We start from the raw sequence: 20,751 nt of genomic DNA, 5'->3' as shown, positions 1-20,751 counted from the left end.
TTGTTGCCAAAGAGCTTTACCAGCGGCGCGTGATCTTTCATGAGTACTGTCATTCTGGGTGTCTCGGAAGCAAACTGAGTAACAGTCGTGTGCAGCGCGTTTACTGGTGTACGTATTCTCGCTATTACAGGGCCACCTATTGGTGAACGTTTCGTTAATTTTTTACTTTCGTTAATTTTTTTCGATGACGTTTTCCCTTGTATCAATAATATGCTGTCAGTAATATGCTGGATTTCTCTGTACAGCGTTTCGTAGCGAGAACTTTATTAAACATGTAGAATATTAAGGAATGTGTGTTACTCTTTCCCCTTTTCTTATTTTGCCCCCTACGAATGACCTTATGTTTCAGTCAATATAAAAGCGAACGAGACCGCGGTACATGATTCAGACAATTCACTTTATACTGGTAATTCGAATACCATTACACGGTTCCATCGTCTATCTTTGAAATAATAGATAATTTCGTAACGAAATGACGATAGCAACGAGCTTCATGTAAACACTCTATTTTAAGTGAAAGGACTGTTTTTTAACTTGAAAGAGTTTTCCGCAGGCTCGCACTAAATGACGAATACACGATAAAACTTTCATCCAGAAAAAAAACAGAACACCTTGAATGACTTGAGATAGGACATTTATTTTTATTCATGTACATTAGTATGTTCTGCAGAAATGATTAGCATTTGAACCTGTCAGCCCACGGATTCAAGGTCAACACCGATATAGCAACACCACCTACCGGTGAAACTTGCCTGCGGCTGTGTTGATGCTACAAAACTAAGGTAACTTGAGTAGCCGCGCAGGATGTCTCGGAGACGTATGCGCGAACAATACCGTCAAATCAGTGAGTTTGAAATAGGGGTGTGTTGTTGGCGTGAGAGAATGTGATACATCCAACCGGGAAATTGCTGCTCGTATGGGTCGGAGTGTTTTGGAGACCGTAGTACACGACGAGATAGGTGGGGTCGCACCACGCAGACACCCTCCCCACCCCCTCACACCGCCCCGAGAAGATCAACACCCCGTCCGAATGCATTGCAAGGCAGATCTGCGTTCCCCTCCGCTCTGGCGCAACAGTGGAACAGTGTAACATATCTGACACTATCAGGGGTGAAAGTCAATCGCCGTTTATTACGGCGTGTATTAAATGCGCCTCATCCACTTCTCTGCTTTCCTTTGACGAATGTGCAGAAATATGCCAGATGGCAGTGGTGTATGGAACGACGACGCTGGGGACAATAATTGCATCAGATAGTGTTTGCTGACAAATAAATGTTTTCTTCGTGTGAAAATGATGGCCACATCTTGGTTCGTCGCAGACAGTGAGAGCGGCATCACAGTGACTGCAATAGCACGAGACACAGAGTGCCAGCTCAAGGCCTCACGGTGTGGGGTGTTATTGAGTACAACCACAAATCTCAGGTGACGTGTCCAGAACACTGTGACCAGTGTTGCCTACGTGAATGACATCCTGCGATGTGTAGCCACACCCTTTCTGAGCAACACCCCAGACGCCATTTTTCAGCAGCACAGTGCACGACCACATGTTGCTCCACGACCATGTGCATTCTTTGTGTCATAGGATGTCAAACATTTGCCCTGGCCGCCAGATCAGCAGACATGTTGCCAATAGAAAATGTAAGGGATATTGTGAAACAATGGTTTCAGTGCTGTGACCAAATACCAAACACCACAGATGACCTTGGGAACCAGGTGAATGCTGCATGGATGGCTGTACCACAGGATTCCACACGTGTCGTATAAGTATCGATGCTCTCATGCATGGAACAAGTTATCAGGGCCCGTGGCGGACCCTGTGCCTACCAGGTAACAGGACACATGCTGAACCTAGGTGACTGAAACGCTAATCATTTCTGCATAACATACCAATGTACATGTCCTGTAAATATGAACGTCCTGTCTCTATTTATTCAAGGTGTTCTGTTTTTTTTTTTTTTATTTCTGAACATCAGTGTACTTACTGACTACGGGAACTGGCAAAGAGGCACACAGACTCTCAGCAGAATCGTCTCATTCACTAAACTGTTCATCGTGCCGTTTGGGTAAGTACAATAAATTATTATCGATTATCTTACTGTTGTTCGAGGATGAGGTCAGTAAAACTCTAATCCAATAACACCTGGATGTAAATATGCTATCAGGCCCAGAGAACCACGCGATGTCTTCGATCGACCTCGGTTTCATCGTAGACATTAGATGGTACTGGAGGAGCGACTGATCACCAAACCATTCTCCCAGTCATTACTGCAGTATTTTGAAACTGGAGCCACAGATTCTCCTTCAAGTAGCTCCTCCGCTGTCGTGACGGCTCCACCTGCTGTGCTGCAGGTCGAAACTGATCCTTCTGTTTTGTAGCTAGACACGTCTTCGCTCAACTGGTGGTGTGGACATGGCTTTATTGCATAAATATGAGTAGTACTTAAAAGTAACTGGTTTTTTCTCCCTTTAGATCAGTAAGGAAATACCAGAATGAACCTACCTCTTTTTGCGTTGGACGGACTTTCAATTTTAGTCTAAGTACCAAAGTTTCAGTACAGGATGCTCTTTTGTTGTGATCTTCAGCCCGACACTGATTTGACGTAGCTCCCCACACGAGTCCGTCTTGCACAAGCCTTCTCATCTCTTAGTAATTACTGAAACCTAGACCCATCTGAACCAGCTTACATACATTTTCCACTCGCCCCAAGACGCACACACACTTTCTTGCACTGTCAAATTAATTATTCTTTGATGTTTCAGGATGTGTCTCATCAACCTATCCCTTCTTCGTCGTCAAGTTTTGTTATAGAGATCTTTTCTCGCCGACTGGATTAGTTATCCTACGTATCTTCAGCATTCTTCTGCAACGACGTATTTCGAAACCTTCTACACTCTTGATGCGGGTACTGTTTGTCGTCCATGTTTCGCTTCCACATAAGGCTACACGACAGACAAATACTTTAAGAAACAACTTCGTAAAACTTAAATTTATTTATCATGTTAACATATTTCTCTTCTTTAAATAAACGTAGGCCCACCTTCCTAGACCAGTCTGCATTTTATATGCTCTTAACTTCAGCCATTGTCAAGCAGTTTGCTGCGGAAATAGCAAAACTCGCTTAGTATCTTTAATGCCTCATTTCCTTCTCTGCCCTGCTCAGAATCACCTGAGTTCTTTTTACTGCAATGGTTCATACGTGTTTCACTTGCGATACTTAGCTACTAACATCTTTTCTAAATATTATCGATTTCATGTCAGAGCGGTTATAGGCATGACTTAGGTAACAGTTGTCTTTCTCCCCATCTATTGCATAACATAAAACTAGCTAATATCAAACTTAGAAAACCATATTTACTTTTCTGTAGTATGGGTCCCCAAATTGTATGAATTTTTTAAAGGATTTCATCTTGCTTTCAGCTGTTACAATTTTGGCATTAAGCCATTTCAAGCATTTACAAAACATAATACAATGTAGTGCGAATAATTTACAGTGGAACTAATTATAGGTGCAACCGATTTTGTAGTTTTTTGACATTCATTTATGTAGGGCAAACAGGTAGGTATAAACTAGAAGTGTAAATCTTCATTTAGTGCACATCTACAATACTGTAACAATAATACCAACAGCATTGAGGAAACTTTAAAGGTACTACACAGGGTAGAGAAAGTCAGATTAATGGATGTTCCAGAAGAAATTGAAATATATAGCCCCTTCAAAGAACAACCACAATATGTACTTAATGAACTAACAGATCTAAAAAAAAAATTTCTTTGCTGTTTTAAACATTTCCTGTAACGTATTGAAAGTGTGTACTTGGAGTTGTTTGATAGATACAACCCACTCAAAATCTCAGCATATAAAATGAATATTGACTAATATCGTTGACCAGTTGTTGTTTGATGTGCAGTTGTTCATATTACGTTGTTATCTCTGCCTAACATAAACCTGTATGTCAATATGTTGTAAGTACAATATATAAATGTCAAAAAAATTCAGAATTGGTTGTATCTACTACTAATCCCACTATAAATTATTCACACTATACAGTATATGAATGTTTAAAAAAATACGGAATTGGTTGTATCTATTACTAATGGCACTGTAAATTTTAGCATTGCGAAGGATTAGTCTATGTTTTATGAGATGCTGCAAAAGGGCTTAGCCATAGTTGCTACAATGCCTCTGCATGTAAAGTTGTCGCTATTACCAGCACAACAAAGAACGTGACTCTGTCTCTGGAACGGTCTTCAGATTAGTAGGAGTATCTATATACATGTGTTTACTCCCGTAAGCACTTAAACATGACGCTACATTACCCTTGTGACGGATTATTTTTAATTTTATGTGTGTCTGAAGAAATGTTGATTACCTTAAGTTTATCGCAAAAAAATTGCCTCATGAGCTTTACATGTTGCAGCAGTATAACGGTGAGTGTATATCATTTTAGCATTTATTCGTGTCTAATGCAGGTATTTCCTCTAATAAAAGTGAGCCAAACATTAATGTTACAACACACTAATTTAAAAGATCGGAAAATTTTCTGCAGTAAGACTTGAACTAAGATTAATCATATTTAGAGCTGCAGATTTAATAACATTCGTCTTTTTTCTTGATGTACTGCTAATGGCGAGATTTCATACAATATCGACCTCTGTCTCTCTGACATAATCTGTTTCTCTCTTTTTGTTTCCAAGGGGGTTAGTGTATGCTGGAGGATGCAAATCATCTGTTTATTGACATATGATGCGAAAGGAGTTGGGCAAATAAGGAAACATTTCTAGGTCTACATATATTTATATAATTTAATAAAAACACAAATTCATATAATATTACATAACAACAAATAAAATATTTTAACCAATTAGAAGCTTTAATTCCTACAACAAAAAAGGTTATAAGACCTGACTCATTCTCTTCGGTATCAATTCATACTATTTCAGTACTCTTTCTAGTCTACTCAACGTAACATTTTGTTGTGTTAATTAAATAATAACAAGTACCTGATATGATACGAAACTGTTTTATATGCTATAACAATAAAGTATTTTTTGAAATGACTTAGCACAAACAATCAATGAATAATCTTGGTGACGCTCACTCTAGAGTACAGAAAAAAATTCAGAGTTCCAAAAGAACAAATGCAGTCAGCATCTAAGAAGTAATCAACAAATTTGATGGGCAGCTGCAGTACTGAATGTTGTGTAGGACGACAGCTATGCTACTTTTCCACACACCATGAGTATGACAGTCATGTAAATGCAAACGCAGATAAGGATAATACTTTATGACATAATGACAAATACTTGATCAAGGATACTTTGCGTAACTTCAGGTATAAATGAAAACGTTAATGAGCTTATTTGTTTCTTAACGTCTGTTAATTGTTGTTTTCTACAGTACACGTAATTTTTCTGAGGGTAACATCCGAATCTGACAAATAAATGATACGAAACTGGTGAAACTTACTAAAGAATAGCGACTGGAGCTGTACTTATGTTAAAATCTTTGTTACTGAATAATACAACTTTATGGAAATGCAGAGAGACGCTACAGTCATCGTCACAGCGTAGTGTGCTTGAATGAGGAAAGAGCAGGACGAGGAGTACGTCATTGATGGAATCATACCCCTTCCTGACCATAGGAGTTTTACCTGTCAGTTGCAAGAAATTCTCAATGAAGTGTACCAGTACATATATTTTTTCTATCAGCTATCTCTAAATGCACAAAGCTTTATTTCTGCAGTATCTTAATGGCAGTAGTCGACATCATTGTATTTCCTGATTTTATTTACTTGTAAATAACGAACATCATTTACGTATCAGTAACATGAGCTCTGTTACCGCATAGTATCATAGGCGAAGGTTCGTGTCGTTAGGCACACAAATTATTTTAATTGTGCTTCTGTACATTGTACTTAGAATGGCACCACAAGTATCGAATTATTTGGCTAGCTGAATGATAACACAATTCATTTCATATACAGACTTAGCTGCCGCCACACTCAAACAATCAAAGTAGCATCTGTACAAACGGGAAATCGCCCGTCGCTTCACACAACATTCTTCAGTAACATCATAATTGTATTGTCACTTTTAGCAGTAAAACTTTAAACTTCAGCTTGGTTATGTACCCTAGAAGCACAGAAAAATAATCCACTTTATAGATAAATGAGACGCGCTTGTGTTTCTATCCGCAACTGACCGCTCTTTGCAGCGCTGGTCGAGAAAAGAAACAGTGAACGTTTTCATACAAAAAAAGTATTTTCCGTGGTATCGAATATCATCATCATTCTGAGGAACACGAACAGTGACGTCGGAACATAATCTCTAACGTAGTCCCATTCTACGTGTTGCACAGGGAACTGGGCACTATTTGAGATACGAATACATAATAATCAAATCAGCATACTGACTAAATGTGTTCTATACCTAATTCGACATTCAAGCTCACTGTTTACGTTCTTATAAGTAATTATTTTATTGTGCGATTTGATTTATAGTTAACGTTCCACTACGCTGGACAGCATATATTTTTAAAAACAGCCTCGGTTTGGAATGGATAAAAATACACTCCAACTACTAGTAGATAATGAAGGAGACGCTCTTTCTAAAATTTCGAAGTGCAAAAGCCATGAAATAATCTCTCCGGCATGAAAATAAAATGTTATTTACGAACAGTCTTTACAAGAGAGCGAAGTAACACAACTGGGAAAAACAATGAAATACCCACAAAATGTAGAAGGCTTTTAATTACGTGGACTGGAGTAATACGTTTTCTATTTTTATGGCGTGTGGTAAAAACTTCCGGTTCAGAAGGGAACTCTACAGTCTGGAGTAGTCAGCCTTGCCGGGATGACACGAGAGGCCAGAAATCAAGGAAGGTGTCAGACAGTGACGATCTTTGTCACCATTTATAATTAATTTGAATTCAGAAGAAGCAATGACGGAGTTGTATGACATTGAAAGGGAATCACAGTGATACGTTTCACTGATAGCGCCGCAATGGTCGCTGAAAGTGAACAGAAATTGAGACACATGTTTAATGAGGTGGTAAGTGTGCTAGTTGACGGCTATTACACACACGCAAACATTGGAATATTGTGATAAGTTGCGCTTGTGTCTCTATCAACTTCAGTGAATGTGCAAAGATTTGCAGGGCGTGATGAATGAAATAAACAGTCTAATGAGAACACACTGTGGATTGAGAGTAAATAGAAGGAAAACGAAAGAAATGAAGAGTAGCATAAATGAGCATAGCAAGCAACTTAACATTGATATTGACGAACATGAAATAGACGAAATAAGAGAGTTCTCGTATCTTCAGAGTAAAGTTATGTGTGACGGACGAAGCCAGGAGGACATAAAAAGCAATCTAACACAGACAATTAATCACAGACTGTGGAAAAACCGAAAAAAGGAGAACTGAAGCGTCTGAGATGCTGTGCTGTAGAAGGATGCTAAAACTTAAGTGGACCGATAAGGTAGGAAATGAGAAGGTTGTGTACAGAATCGGAGAAAAGAAGGTCACATCGTAAAATTGGACAACAAAGTAGAGGATGGCAGTACTTGTTTAAAGACATCATGAAATCACTAGTATGGTCGTAGCTATAGAGAGAAAACAGTATAGTGCTCCTCTGAAACGAAGAGTGGAGAGGAGTTCGTGGCGGGACCCGTCAAACCTGTTAGAGGACTGATGACAAAAGAATCATTCAGCAGCTCATTGACTTAACGAGTTGAAAGCGTCTGTCCTCAACAGAGGCAACTTGTGTAACATAGGGTACTCGAACACTATGTGCTCGGCCATTGTTTCTGCTTTACCAGAGTCACATTTCACCCACGCAAAGAAAAGCAATTGTGTGGGCCGCATTTAGACATGATGGACGTCTATATGGCAAGCTTGAACAAGAGACTCTTGAAGAGGCAGACGAATTACATCTCGTAAGTAGATAATGAAGGAAAATTGAAGGAAAATATAGTAGCAACTATGGTACAAAGCAAAAGGGGCCTAAACAAAAAGAAACATCTGTTACCTTCGGTAAGTACAAACCTTGAGAGCAGGAAAAGATTCCTGAAAATCGGTGTTTAGGACATAGCTCTATACGAATCCGAAATTTGGACAATGGGGCAAGGCAGAACTGAAACAACCTAAAATGCATGGGGAAGTTTTCATTTAATCCGGCTAAATGGTTGGTGGCCTGGATCGAACCTCCTGTTTCCAATGGTGAATGACTTTCACAGGATATTCCTAACAACTTCTGCAAATGAAACTTCTGAGAGGCAGGAAGGAGGACCTTACAGGAGGTACTATGAGTTTTAGCAGGAAATTTCAATTGAAGTGCCCACATTCTGCCCTGCAGACTGATTGACCTAAAAGTAATGCAGATTAAAATAATTTCGAGGGGCGTTTTTAGTAGCTCTCTATAAATTATTATGATTATTAAATAACGTTTGAATCAGTTAGCTTTTACGATTGAAGATTGCCTTAAAGAGGAAGTGCGCATCTAGTGCAAAGAGTAGGGGAGGAAAAGTACACTTGGTTGTACGTAGGTAATTCTTTGATTTCTGATTTTATTTAGTTGACAACGCATGAACACTTGATCATCAATTACCGCCCATAGGTATGGGCCATATGCATGTTAATAGCACATTACTAAGCTCACAAATAGACCTAGTGAAATTAACTGCACTTGTGTCAGGTCTTAAATTAAGCTTTTTCTGTTCTCTATTGCAGCATCTCAAGGTGGCATTTTAAGGCCGAAACTGATTATGGCTGTGTCATAAGAAAGTGATTGGGTCAAAAATAAAAAAAAATATCCTACAGTAAGTGAATCACCGTTTCCACAAACAAAATGTCGGTTTTTTTCCAACAACTTGTGGGGTATTTGAGTGTAGCCTGCTCTCTTTTGACTTCAGTTTGTTATCCTCATTTTTTCTGAGTAGATATTAGAAGCCCATTGGAGAAGGTGTAGTTTCCGTCGGCGGTGTTGGTTTTCAAATTCAATGGCAGGATCTGAGAGTCTTCTGAAAGTAGTTGGACTGCTACAGAGCACTGATTAGTGATGTAGAAGAACTGAGTAATTTAAGCATGTCTCGTGGGTCAAAGAGAGGCAGCCGACCCTTTTAAAGTCTGCATACTATACGTACGGCGAAGAATGGAAATAATCCGGGTCCGTCAGCAAACGTTTCGGTGGAAGTCTACGGAGCAGTACGCCGCGTGGTTTGTCTCTCGCACTGCACGGCGCTAAAAGTTTGTGGATCCTGGCTGTGGCCGCGAGAGGAACTGCGCCTAACAATGCGGAAGCTCCGAGACCGCAGACCGAAAGAACGATTCACCTATTGATGGTGAGCTGGACTGATCGAGTAAGGAATGGAGAGACCCTGCAACGAATCAGCGAGGCGAAATACCAGATGAAGACAGTGAAGAATCGAAGAGATGGAACGGCAAGCTGTAGTTGAAGGGATGATGGAAAGACAGTATGGCAGTGACAGGCCGGGTTATGAGTAGGTACGACAGGTCGTTGCAAATGTGTAATGCAGCAGCTGTGCTGATGTGTGAAGGGCTGTTGGTAGGCGCAGGACTAGAGAACTGCATCAAACCTAACTTACGGTTGATGATAGAAATAACAACAATGATACACGACATAATATAGTTCTGCTAGTTTGTGTGAGTGCTATATGAATCCTCAGCTGATCTTTACGTCTATAGATTTGAGGTTCCACAGTGTGGCTAAAATAAAACTGACCCATAAAATATTTCATTTCCCTTCAGATAGACAACCCAGCATACATCATCAGCATCTGGGCCAGATGATGTAAGTTAGGTTGCCTACCTTAAGAGGGACTAAATATTTTTATTTTTTTATTTTTCGTGTCGTGTATCATATTATCTGGTGCCTCATCAGAATTAGATTTTGCGTCTTCTAAAAAAATAAAAGAAGTCGGTAACTGTGTAAGAATTCCGCTTTATTGTCAAGGGATAGATCCTAAGGAAGCTGATTTGACAAACCTCTCTAACCTGTTATGAAGTATCAGGTGTCTGTGTTCTGTGGACGTTTCAGATGAGTAATGTTGTTTGTATTACGGTGGACTGGTAAATAATGAAAGGGTGGGAGACGGTGAAAACGGATGCCTGCATCTTTATTCAAGTTTAGGGCGCTGTCGAGTTTAATGTCCGCACCAGACAAACAGCTTGTCACCAACAATGTCAGATACTATCACTCCACGATGCACTGCACAAAACTCTGACCAGCTATACCAGCTACATGTGGATGGAGCACCTCCGCTCTAGTGTGCACTGGCAACGTCATTTACAGGAGCTGGTGTGTGGGCACTGCATCTTTTTTCCCTTATGAGGCATACAATAATAATAGCATGACCTGTATACCATTTCTGATTTGTCGACTTTGCTATTATTTTATTTATTTAACTTTCATTCTTCGCGACTAGTTTCCAGTTTCCAGCCCGATTCCCAAGCAATCAACAGGTTGGGATAGTACGTGGAAGAAACAGCTGCTGACCCACCAGTACAATTCTCCTTCAAAACTGAACCAGAATATTATGACAAATTTTCTCACTCTGTTTTGTCCAGTAGATTCATTGCAAATGGGCCAGAGAAGTTAGCTACTGTCCAGTTTCTTCACTTAAAAAATGTAAAATGATTCTCTATTTTGTGTGCATATGAACGGTTTGTCACTATTTACAATATTACGCTCAAAATCGTACATAGTCGTCGAAGAAACAATACCGTCTAACTGACTTTATCAATTTTCTGGATTTCTAACAGTTTATCCACTTGACTTAAAGCACCTGTTGCTGCTTTTGGAATGACCAATTTTCAATTGTTTGTAATAGGAATTAAGTTGGAGGAATTCCGCGTAAGTGATACAAGGTAATAAATGTGTGCATCCCGCGTAACTACAAAAAATGATATGTCTCGTAACTGGAGAGTCGGAAGCTCCATGGTGTGGTTTACGGTGACTTTCCAACGCCAGAAGATTGTGATGAAAATTTGTAACGCCAGAAGATTGTGATGAAATTCGGGAACACCTACAACTGCACAAGACTGATGACTGGTGCCGTGGCGTGCAGCACTCTCAAAAACCAATCTCTACTTTTATACCCAACTTTGAAGTGAGTGACGATGTTTCTCTTGGTGAAAAAACGAGCTTTTGACACGCGGATAGTTTCTGTCAACTAATTTCTCGACTCAAGAACCAATTTCCAGCGCTGAGAGGCACACAACAGCCTTTAACACTATACTGTGGCAGTGTGAACTTCTGGATTTACATAACAAATAAACATAGTCGGTTAGGTGGTATTGTTTCTTGAACGAGCAAATTCTTCAAGAATTCTAGTAATGTCTGCCAGTTTTCTCGGAATCTATCCCCCAAAGGGACTAATGACAGTTATTTCAATAGGCTATCACTTAATGTAAATCATGGACGGACTATGTTAGTTTAAGCCACACTGTTCCAACGCTGTCGTCGGGTAGGTAGTATAAGGTGCCTGGCAGGTAGCTCTATTGCACGCATGCCCGAGCCAGTGAGCTACACCCTCCTGCAGACGCTCGGTCAGGGAAGCTCGATCATGTAGACTACAGGCAGGTTGCCTGACTGGCCAAGTGTCAGATATTTGTCTGCCCCTGTCCACCGCTGGCTGCGGCTGCCCGGCTGCCTCTCGGCTCTCGAACTAGAACTGCCTGGTCTAAGGATGCGGTAACAAAGGGGTGTGAAGATGTGATGTGGATCCGCCGTGACGGACGGAGCTCCGGATGACGTCCGTCTGTATGTTGTGGCCAGTACGGATCGCTACTCTAGGAGTCCAGACGGGCGCGCAGCCAGGCGAGCGGCGGCGCCGGGCAGGTGGCGCGGGCTCAGCTGGCGACGTCGCCGTCGTTGCGCAGCATCTCGAGGCGCAGCTCGTGCTCGCGGGCCTTGAGGCGCAGCGCCGCGATGCTGGAGCTGCGCACGTCCAGACCGAGGGGCGGCGCGTCCTTGGCGGAGGCGGCGGCCAGCAGCAGGCTGTGGAAACCCGCGTGCGGGGGCGGCGGCGGCAGCAGGTGCGCGGCCGGCGGCGGCGGGGGCGGCGCGTGCGCGTGGTGGTGGTGCTGGTGGTGGTGGTGGTGCGGGTGCGGGGGCGGCGGGGGCGGCAGGTAGGCGGCGAGCGGCGGCGGCGGCGGCCGGAAGGGCACGGGCCCAGCCGCCAGGAAGGGCTTGCCGCGCAGCGCCGCCAGCGACGCCAGGTGCGAGAAGGGGTGCGGCAGCGACGGCGCGACGGCGGCGGCGGCGGGCGGCGCGCCGTAGGCCTGCAGCGGCGAGTAGGGGTGCGCCTGCGGGCCCACCTTCTCCTGCTTGCGCCACTTGGCGCGCCGGTTCTGGAACCACACCTGCAACACCGCCGCTCACATGAACCAACAGTACATACGTCACGTTCACTTCCTCTAAATAGACAAGACTCTTCAAGAAACAACAAGCCACACGTATTATAAAAATGGATGTATGTATGTATGCATTTATGTACGTGCATACGTATTTACATAGGAGATAAGAGTTATAAACGGTGAGCTGCGTGAAAACGAAATTGTAGGACGAAATATACTGGAGATACAGGTGAAATACATGTGAAATTATGTGTAAAATATGCTAAATATATGTGAAATATGCGGACAAAGCCATACCTAAAACGCTGCTTTTAAGCCCCTTAATCGACTTCAACCAAACTTGGTACATGTATTACTTACTGTCTGGTGACAAATACTGTGGGGGTAAGAACCAACGACCACCTATTCGAGTGGTGGGGATAATGAGGAGAGAGAACATTAGGAGGAAAAGGTGGACAGAGAGAGAAGCGGAAGGTGGAGAGGGATGAAGGGGATGGAGAAAGTAGGTTGAGAGAGGAATGAGGAGGGGAAGACAGAGGGATGAAGAGCAGAAAATTGACAGAAAAAGCCAAAATGAGATTCACAGGGGGATGGGGTGGAGCAGACAGAAGGTATGTTGAGTAGATAGGTGGGGCAGCAGAAGATGGACAGAGGGGGAGGAGGAAGTGGGCACTGGTATGGAGAGGAGTTGGAGAGAGAGTGGGCGATAAGGTGGACTCTGAGAGGGGTCGTAAAGAGATGAACAGAGAGACAGGTAGGAGGAAATGAACAGTGAGAGGGAAGAGGAGATGGACACAGGATGAGGAGGAGGTGGAAAGAGAGAGGGGGAAAAGGAAATGGGCAGAGGTTGAGAGGTGAAGCAGGTAGGCATAGAGCACCAAGAAAGATATGGTCTGAGGGAGTCAAAGGAGGTAGGCAGAGAGAGGAGGGAGAAGGAGATCGGAAGAGAGAGAGAGAGGGGGGGGGGCAGAGAAGATGTACAGAGAGGGGGAAGGAGGAGACTGACAGGGAAGGGGAGGAAGAGGGGGTAAGTAGGATACATATAGGGGCAGGAAGAAATGGAGTTTGAGGGGGGTGGGAGGGTAGAGGAGATGGACAGATGGGGTCCAGCAGATGGACAGAGGAAGAGGAGCAGGCAGGTGGAGAGAGTATAGAGGAGCAGAAGGGCAGGGACAGTGGCCAGGAGCAGATGCACAAGAGACAGGGCAGGAGGAGATGCACAGACAGGGGGAAGATCGACAGGGGGAGGGAGAGCGGCAGTTGGAGAGAGAGGGGGCGGAGGAGAACGGCACATTGGGGGATGGGGGACACATAGACTAATTGCTAATAGAACTAGAACACAGACATCCCTGGGCCGCGCTGGGTAATTCACTAGTAGTGAATAAACGGACAGTGTCTTATGTCCACTACTGACCACTAGATCGTCTCGTGATAGGGAAAACAATCTACTTAACAAACTGATAATACTGTATACGTGCCCCATATGGGGGACAGGCAGCCTCTACTCACAGTAACAAAGTTCAGGTTCCCGAAAATAAGATATAGCAACTAATATTAAATGCCCCATTCTTCGTTAGAAACTTAACAATCTATAATGACTTAAAAACTAAAATTGTTCCAGAATCAGTTCGGTCCCTATCTGACAGCTTTTACAGCGGAATTACTCACTCGACCTTCATACCAATTCGTCAATGATCAATTTATGAAACTGATGACGAACAAAAACGTAAGCATCAGAAGTTGGTACAGTCACTACATCAAAAATACAAAATGAGTCTAACAGACAACACCGTAAGTGTTCTAATCACATATTCATGGGTGTGGAAGGTTAAACATTTTAGTCAATAACGATTTATTTTTTATCATAATAAGTAAGCATGTTATCCAATATTTAAGTGTAAGAAGCCTTATAAACCTACCAAGAAATGACAAGCAGGTAGAATAAGTTTTTCTCATGTATGTAGGCTGTTTAGGTTTTTATATTGGTAATGCCACGTAGCGCTCTGTATGAAAATCACTGGCTGTGCTGTGTACAGTCTGTGGCTGGTTGGCATTGTTGTAATATTCGCTATTGTAGTGTTAGGCAATTGGATGTGAACAGCGCGTAGCGTTGCGCAGTTGGAGGTGAGCCGCCAGCAGTGGTGGATGCGGGGAGAGAGATGGCAGAATTTTGAGAGCGGACGATCTGGACGTGTGTCCATCAGAAAGAGTAAATTTGTAATATTGGATATCATGAACTGATATATATATATATGATGAATTTTGAACGTTATGAAGGTAAATGCATTGTTTGTTCTCTATCAAAATCTTTCTTTTGCTAAGTATACCTGTCATTAGTTAGTGCCTTCAGTAGTTGGCAGTATTGGCGCTCGCTGTATTGTAGTAGTTCGAGCAACGAAGACTTTTGTTCGTTAAGTGATTCATGAAAGGTATAGGTTATTGTTAGTCATGGCCATTCTTTAATAAGGATTATTGAAAGTCAGATTGCGTTGCCTAAAAAAGTATTGTGTGTCAGTTTAGTGTTGATCAGAATAAGTAAAGAGAGAGATGTCTGAGTACGTTCAGTTCTGCTCAGCTGTTTGAAAATCAAATAACGTAAGAGTTTTATCAGCACAGTAATTCACTAATTTTTCAAAGGGGAGGTTTCACTCATATCAACCGGACTTTTAGGGCTCCGTACCTCAATTGGTATAAACGTAATCCTTCTAGAATCACTTTGTTGGCCATCTGCCTGTCTATCTTCCCGTCACTTAAGACGCTTTTTTTTTCTCACGAACGTGCAAAGACACCAAGTTTAAATTCATGTCAAATACTAAGATCTACGGTCGCTTGGCGTTGAAAAACTGAAGCATCTAAGACAATACGAACAAAAAATAGGGGCATTGAATACTCGCAAACTCTCTCGACAAAACCTACAGGGTTCTAGAACATGAAATTTGACAAGAAGTGGAATTTCACAGTAAATGTAAATGAAAATATCCGAAAATTGTTAATTTCTAATTATAATATACATTTTTTTGCCACTTGTTGTTAGTCCGTCTGTCTTATAAAACCATTATTCTCAGGAACGAGTAAAGGTATAAAGCCGAAATTTATGGCAGATACTAAGATCTGCAGTTTCTTGACGGTGCAAAAAATGTAACTTTATAAGTCAATGCAATCAAAATATACGACTATTTATGTAAGACATTTTGATACTCGCGACATCATTCGTCAAGATCGACAGGTGAACTATGTATTACATTATTTTGTCTGCATTGGACCTTCAGAGCAAGATTCCGCAGGTGTTCGGATTTTTACAACAGTGATCTAAATCCTACTCTACGACTGAAGATGGCAGCGTCTCACACTTTTCCAATCGTACTTTACGGAGTAGAGTACTACAGTTTTCAAAAAACTATTTCTCAAATCACCTTACGATTTTTAAAATCTATATTCAGTACAAAGTGCAGTGCTTCTCCTAAACCAATCACCTAACTGTAGCTATTCACAAACTGGCTGGAACAAATATAAAAATAACGTTAAGAAGAAAATAGAAACAAAAAAATGGTGGACATTTGATTCTTGCAAATAAGATTAAATTTTGTGTATGAGAGTGAAGTTGTGGTGCTTATTGCATTATTGCATAGCTAGACATCGCGTTGGCCCCTTACAGTTTCACTGGACTTGGAGTGCTAAAAATACGGCAACAATATGGTAATCCTTAATTTCTACTACTACCTCGTTCAGCCTGCGTAAATATACAGTGGTAGTCAGTTCTAACAATTGTGTCTGAAATGTCTTACAATATAATTCTGCCTATTTAACAAGGTTTACTGCAGTCTGAACAGTACAGAAGTAGCGAGGAACGCACTCGTTGTCCCAGTACTGCTAAAATGACAGGTTCGTTAACTTCTGCCACTTCTGTAGCCCTGTGTAGTCAGACTTAGTCCCGACTAAGGATGACTAGTAGTGGACGGACAAAGCGCAAAGTTGTCGCTGTAGCTTTTTTAGCTCGCGGTACACAAAACAGTGTAAGAGTTGCAGCTGCTGATTACTGTAGCTCGAATCGTGTGATGGTGCGTTCAAGCATTCATATGGGCTCAACAGAACACGAAAAATAATCTTCATCTCTAGACAGTTGTCGGAAGCGAACTGCGAATTTTCTACAAGAACACCACATAGTCTGTTTCTTAGGAGGAAACAAACCAAAGAGTGACTGCCTATTAACCACTACAACAATCAAGACACAAACAGGAATGAACAGTTTCATAGTGGAATAAGCCTCTTATTATCTTTTCTGTCTGGTAGTGTGTTTACCTTTCCTGAAATCAATCTTTACAACCACGAAAGACTCAGTTGCAGCGATGGAGTCTTTTTTTTCTGGCAACAGCACATTACATAAATATCATTAATGAAATAATTTAACGATTACCAAGATTTCTACCAAAACGTACTCATTTGTGTTATAAGGGGATGTAAAATAATAGTTCTTGCAAGTACGCTATACGCAGATTAGAGAATTTTTCCTAGAGGATGGCTGCAATGCACCCAAGGGTGGTAACGAGCTGGTGAATTTGAAGGATCATATCTCAATCATAAGCTTTTGATGAAAGATCGGATGACTTCTGATTAACTCGTATGTCGCTTTTTTTCACATGAAACAATTTCGCTCTGGGCTTGGCATTTATTTCTTTACTTTTGCGATTGGCCTGTTTCGAACTTTTGATTATTCCAAAGGAGGAACCGCACGGCCTCCTGGAACGTATTTAAAATACTTTCTTTATGCAAGTTTCTACTAAATCGATTAAATGTTTGAATGAAGATGTGTGTGTGTGTAGGAAACATTTTTTTCATTGCGCAACAAAGCACTTGGATTGCCTTGAGATTGATCTAAAGATCGAAAGTAGACAATCATAAACACGAAAAATTTAAAGCGTCAAGAATAAAATGTCCTCATTGAAATATTTAGTAGGGGCTATGGGACCGTGTGTGTAGAAAATATTCTTTTAAGACGTCGTTTATTCTTTCGCGAATGTATCACTTAGGAACACGCGATAACAGCATTTGTTGCCCTTCCTTTCACCCTACTATTCTCTTATGCACAAACAGAGAACATGTGTTGCTTGCGCTGTTCATACATGTTCTTTCTTCTTCGAAGCCTCATCTGTTTCTCAGTTTCCTGACTGTACTCCGGTACAGTAGGTTTGATCACTCGAATACCGTAAAGTCTTTCTCTGTTTATTTCTACGACTAGTCTATAGTAATTGTGTTTTCGAAGAATGGGTAGTTAGCTTGTTTATGTCTATTCTTCTTCTGTGTCCCATGTGCTGGCTGCTTCGTAGTCGCGTTGTAACCATGATTTTAAGAATTTGCTGTAGAATTTTGCCTTGGATTTTGATGACACAGTCCATCTCCTATTAACCTCATAATTTCTCATTTTTTACGTTCTATTACTTTCCATAGCACTTTTAGTGTACTTTTTTCGGGATGTAAGTATGTAACTACTGTTACCAATCGTTTATGAGACACATCTGAACCAAAACATTGTGACCAACTGCTTAATAGACTGTTTGTCTGTCTTTGGAACGAAATACAATACTGATTCTACGTATCAGAGATCCGACTGTTTGTTGTTAGGTTTTTGGAAGTATGTGGTATTAGGTGTCTGCCCACAGGTCATGTAATTCGCGCGAAAAACGGGCCACTGGTTTGCGTACGCGGTGATGGCGCCCGATAGCGACCCAGATGGGTTCCATGGGATTGACATAAGGCGAATTTGGTCTCAGAGACATCAACGTGAGTTCAATACAATGCTCATCAAACCACTGTAGTACGATTCTGGGTCCGAGACAAATATAGTGCTGAAAGATGACATGGCCGTCTTGGAAGACATCAAGTACGAAGGGATGAAGGGGTTCCCAGCTGTCAGTGTGTCTTCTATTAGGACTACAGGTCCCATGCAAGCACAGGAGGATATCTCCCACAGCTTAATAATGCTCCCATCAGCCTGCATCGGCGGTGAATTCCACGTTTCGAGCAACCTTTCACGTCGATGAAGCCTTTTGTGCAGAGAATCTTTCATCTAGAGCAGCAAAAATGTGTTTCACCCGAAGAGGCAATACATTTCCATTGATCGACGGTCGAATTCCTGTGGTCCAGTGCCCACTTCAGTAGTAACTGACGATGTTGTGGAATCAACGTGTGAACACGTAGGCGCGGTCTGCTGCGGAGTTCCTTGTTCTACACTCTACGATGAACGGTGTGCTCCGAAACAACATTGTGCTCTTTCGGCAAAGATGCCACAGATCACCGTCTATCTTACTTCCAGGGTAGACAGGCCTCCGAACCCCTCATTCTGTGAAGAGTCGTGCACGTCCAACCATTTAGCGTCTAGTGGTAGTATCATTGTCCTTCTACCCCTTTCCCTCTTTCCGTAGTTGCTCCCGAGACTTGTACGTGAACATTCGACAAACTTTACCGTTTTCGAGATACTTTTTCACAGGCTCTATGACAATTTGCCCTTTGTCATAGTCTCTTATCTCAATGGATTTCCCCATTTGCAGCCCTTATTTTCGCTAGGGTGATCCCTGTCCGCGTCTGCTCCGCTTACATACCTTAGTTACCGCACCACGTGCCCTTAACCCACCAGGTGCCATACACAGGCCAGTCACAGTCGCGTGGGCAGTTGTTAATAATGTTATGGCTGTTCGGTGTAAAAGACGTGCTGGTATTGTATGCTACGCGGCACAGACAATTCGTACTGCAAATGGTTCCAATGGCTCTGAACACTATGGGACTTAACATCTGAGGTCATCAGTCCCCTAGAACTTAGAACTACTTAAACTTAACTAACATAAGGACATCACACACATCCATGCCCGAGGCAAGATTCTAACCTGCGACCGTAGCAGTCGCGCGGTTGCAGACTGAAAATTCGTAGTTAAGAGTATCTTATCCATTATGACGCAGAACACTATGACTTCCATCGGATGATTCATGTAGGAAATGCAGTGGGACAACAAATAAGGTTAAAAATAATATAAATGTCATGTTACTGTTTAACACGAATCATCCACCAATTCACAGGCGTTGCTCTGTTGTAAGTTTTCATTGTGCTCAGATTGAGACTTTCACACTGCAGCGAAGTGTGCGCTGATATGACACTTACTGGCAGATTAAAAATGTGTGCCGGACCGAGACTCGAGCTAGGGACCTTTGCCTTTCGCGGGTAAGTGCTCTACCATCTGAGCTACCCAAGCACGACTCACACCCCGTCCTCACAGCTTTACTTCTGCCAGTGTCTCGTCTCCTAACCTTACAGAAGCTCTGCTGCGAACCTTGCAGAACTAGCACTCCTGAAAGTAAGGATATTTCAGGAGTGCTATTTCTGCAAGGTTCGCAGGAGAGCTTCTGTAAGGTTTGGAAGATAGGAGACGAGGTACTGGCAGAAGTACAGCTGTGAGGATGGGGCATGAGTCGTGCTTGGGTAGCTCAGATGGTAGCGCACTTTCCCGCGAAAGGTAAAAGTCCCGAGTTCGAGTGTTGGTCCGGCACACAGTTTTTCATTGTGCCTTACCAACCGTTGACTTTCAGATATGAAGCTGTAGGTCCATCGCGAACGACATATTATTTGAGCTCACTGGCATGAATGTGCTATGGGTCGACAGTAGCCAGTGGAAGAGCATATACGAGTACAGCACACAGTGCGGCGGACAGGAAGTATACGCTACCAGTTCTCGTCGTCGTGCAACCCAAAAGTTGATGAAGAAAATATCTGCCTGTACCGGAATTTGAACTTTTTTATAGGTCGAGCACCTCTGCACTAGCCTCGTTACGTGGAACTCGTCAAGAAAATGCCCGATGACTGTAACGTTACTGTGGCATCAGCTGCTTGAAAGAGAAGGTCAATGAACTCCTCACACTTCACCAGAAGCTGCTGTACCTATGCCTGCTCCGGAGGATGCAGCAAAGAATGCGCTGCTACCTGGCAACTTGCGAACTCCGTTTCCTGGGACACCTGAACACGGCTGACAAAGCGCCTTCTCAATTAGCGCCCGTAATCCGGGTAATGGGCACCCTCTGGAATTAGGTAGATTTGCACGCCCCGGCAGTCGTGAGGCACGTAGTGAGTTCGCTAATTGCGTTCGCCAGACAGGAGACAGCCGGTGGCAGGTCGGGAACTGCAAAAACGCCGGCGGCATTTCGTGACGGTCCACTCCCACGCCCGCAAGACAACTCCCCACCATCAGGCGAGGGACACTACCGCAGCTGCACGAAAGGTCTCACGTACCACTGGAAACTTCTGTGCATCTGTAAGTAAGATACTGGCCAACAAGAAACAAGCAGTATACGAGGTGATTCAGATGCCCGTACCGCTGTCGTTTTATGC

The 20,751-nt window shown here is 42.5% G+C and overlaps 1 protein-coding gene across 1 annotated transcript in view; it reads right to left on the bottom strand.

Moving 5' to 3' along the window:
- Positions 1 to 5,310: 5,310 nt before the first annotated feature.
- The window catches only part of LOC126335639 (retina and anterior neural fold homeobox protein 2-like), a 330,502-nt gene continuing 315,061 nt past the window's right edge, over positions 5,311 to 20,751 (bottom strand). Inside the window, exons 4-5 of the mRNA XM_049999096.1 lie at positions 12,246 to 12,386; positions 5,311 to 12,029 (exon numbers count right to left, since the gene is read on the bottom strand). Coding sequence (XP_049855053.1) covers positions 11,874 to 12,029; positions 12,246 to 12,386 — 297 coding nt within the window. The 3' untranslated portion in view covers positions 5,311 to 11,873. The remainder of the gene's footprint in view (positions 12,030 to 12,245; positions 12,387 to 20,751) is intronic.

This window comes from Schistocerca gregaria, chromosome 2 (assembly GCF_023897955.1).
Source record: "Schistocerca gregaria isolate iqSchGreg1 chromosome 2, iqSchGreg1.2, whole genome shotgun sequence".
NCBI lineage: Eukaryota > Metazoa > Arthropoda > Insecta > Orthoptera > Acrididae > Schistocerca > Schistocerca gregaria.
The sequence above is the reverse complement of the archived record's forward strand: the minus strand, read 5'-3'. Positions and strand labels throughout refer to the sequence as shown.